This window comes from Rhincodon typus, chromosome 47, assembly GCF_021869965.1.
Source record: "Rhincodon typus isolate 14 chromosome 47, sRhiTyp1.1, whole genome shotgun sequence".
NCBI lineage: Eukaryota > Metazoa > Chordata > Chondrichthyes > Orectolobiformes > Rhincodontidae > Rhincodon > Rhincodon typus.
Genome location: NC_063378.1, coordinates 9,316,717 through 9,317,760, shown reverse-complemented (window position 1 = coordinate 9,317,760; position 1,044 = coordinate 9,316,717). Strand labels below are relative to the sequence as shown.

Genomic DNA, 1,044 nt, shown 5'->3' with positions numbered 1-1,044 from the left:
GAGTGGGCACTGTCGGAGGGTCAGTGCTGAGGGAGCGCCGCACTGTCAGAGGGTCAGTGCTGAGGGAGTGGGCACTGTCGGAGGGTCAGTGCTGAGGGAGAGCCGCACTGTCGGAGGGTCAGTGCTGAGGGAGCGTCGCACTGTCGGAGGGTCAGTGCTGAGGGAGCGCCGCACTCTCAGTGGGTGGCCTCTTTCCACCTATGCCCCTCTCAGTCCCTGAATAGGAACGTGCCTTTTGTAAATATTACAGATCACCTTCCAGGACATCAAAGACATCATCGACAAAATGAATCAGATCACCTTCCTGTTCAATAAGATTGCAGATTTGGAAGAACAGGTGACTGCCTTGAAGAAATGTGAGTGTTACCACATCGTTTCCTCTTGCTGTTTGTTTGGTGGAGCCTGTTTGTTTGGTAGTGCCTGGTCATTATCGACGAGTGTTTTCCTCAGGTCCTGCCATGTTGGATGAGACCATTGTGGGTCTTGTGATGGCTCTCCTGGTGGGTTTTCACTCTATTTTTGAGCGAGCTGACATTGCTCGCCCAAGCTTTGGAAAGTGATGGGACCCAGCGGCCTGGAGAGTCAAACCCATGACCTGATTAACTTCTCGACCCTGAGTCACAACGGTAACAGGTGATGGTCATCTCCCACAAGAAGGAGAACCATCCATTGCCCTTTGATGACCCAAGATATTCCCGCCAGCAAATCCCCAACATCTAGAAATTTCCCATTGAGTTCTTCTCCAAGTCATCCCTGTCCTTCTCTCTCAGTTTGTCTCTGTCTCTATCTCTCTCTCATCCTTTAAAAAGTTCCCCTGAGGCTCACTTCTTTGACCAGTATTCCATAGTCACCCAACTTCAGAACATGCCTAAACAATAAAACCAAATAACTGTGGACACTCTGAAGCCAAGAGCAAGCGGCACAGTGGTTCACTGGTTAGCACTGCTGCCTCACGGCGCCAGGGACCCGGGTTCGATTCCACCCTCGGGGTGAAAGTCTGTGTGGAGTTTACACATTCTCCCCATGTCTGCGTGTGTTTCCTCC

The 1,044-nt window shown here is 51.3% G+C and overlaps 1 protein-coding gene across 1 annotated transcript in view; it reads left to right on the top strand.

The window, feature by feature from the left end:
• Nucleotides 1-1,044, top strand: part of LOC125487962 (complement C1q-like protein 3) — a 7,260-nt gene that overhangs the window by 4,693 nt on the left and 1,523 nt on the right. Inside the window, exon 3 of the mRNA XM_048620679.1 lies at nt 251-356. Within this exon, the coding sequence (XP_048476636.1) occupies nt 251-356 (106 nt within the window). The remainder of the gene's footprint in view (nt 1-250; nt 357-1,044) is intronic.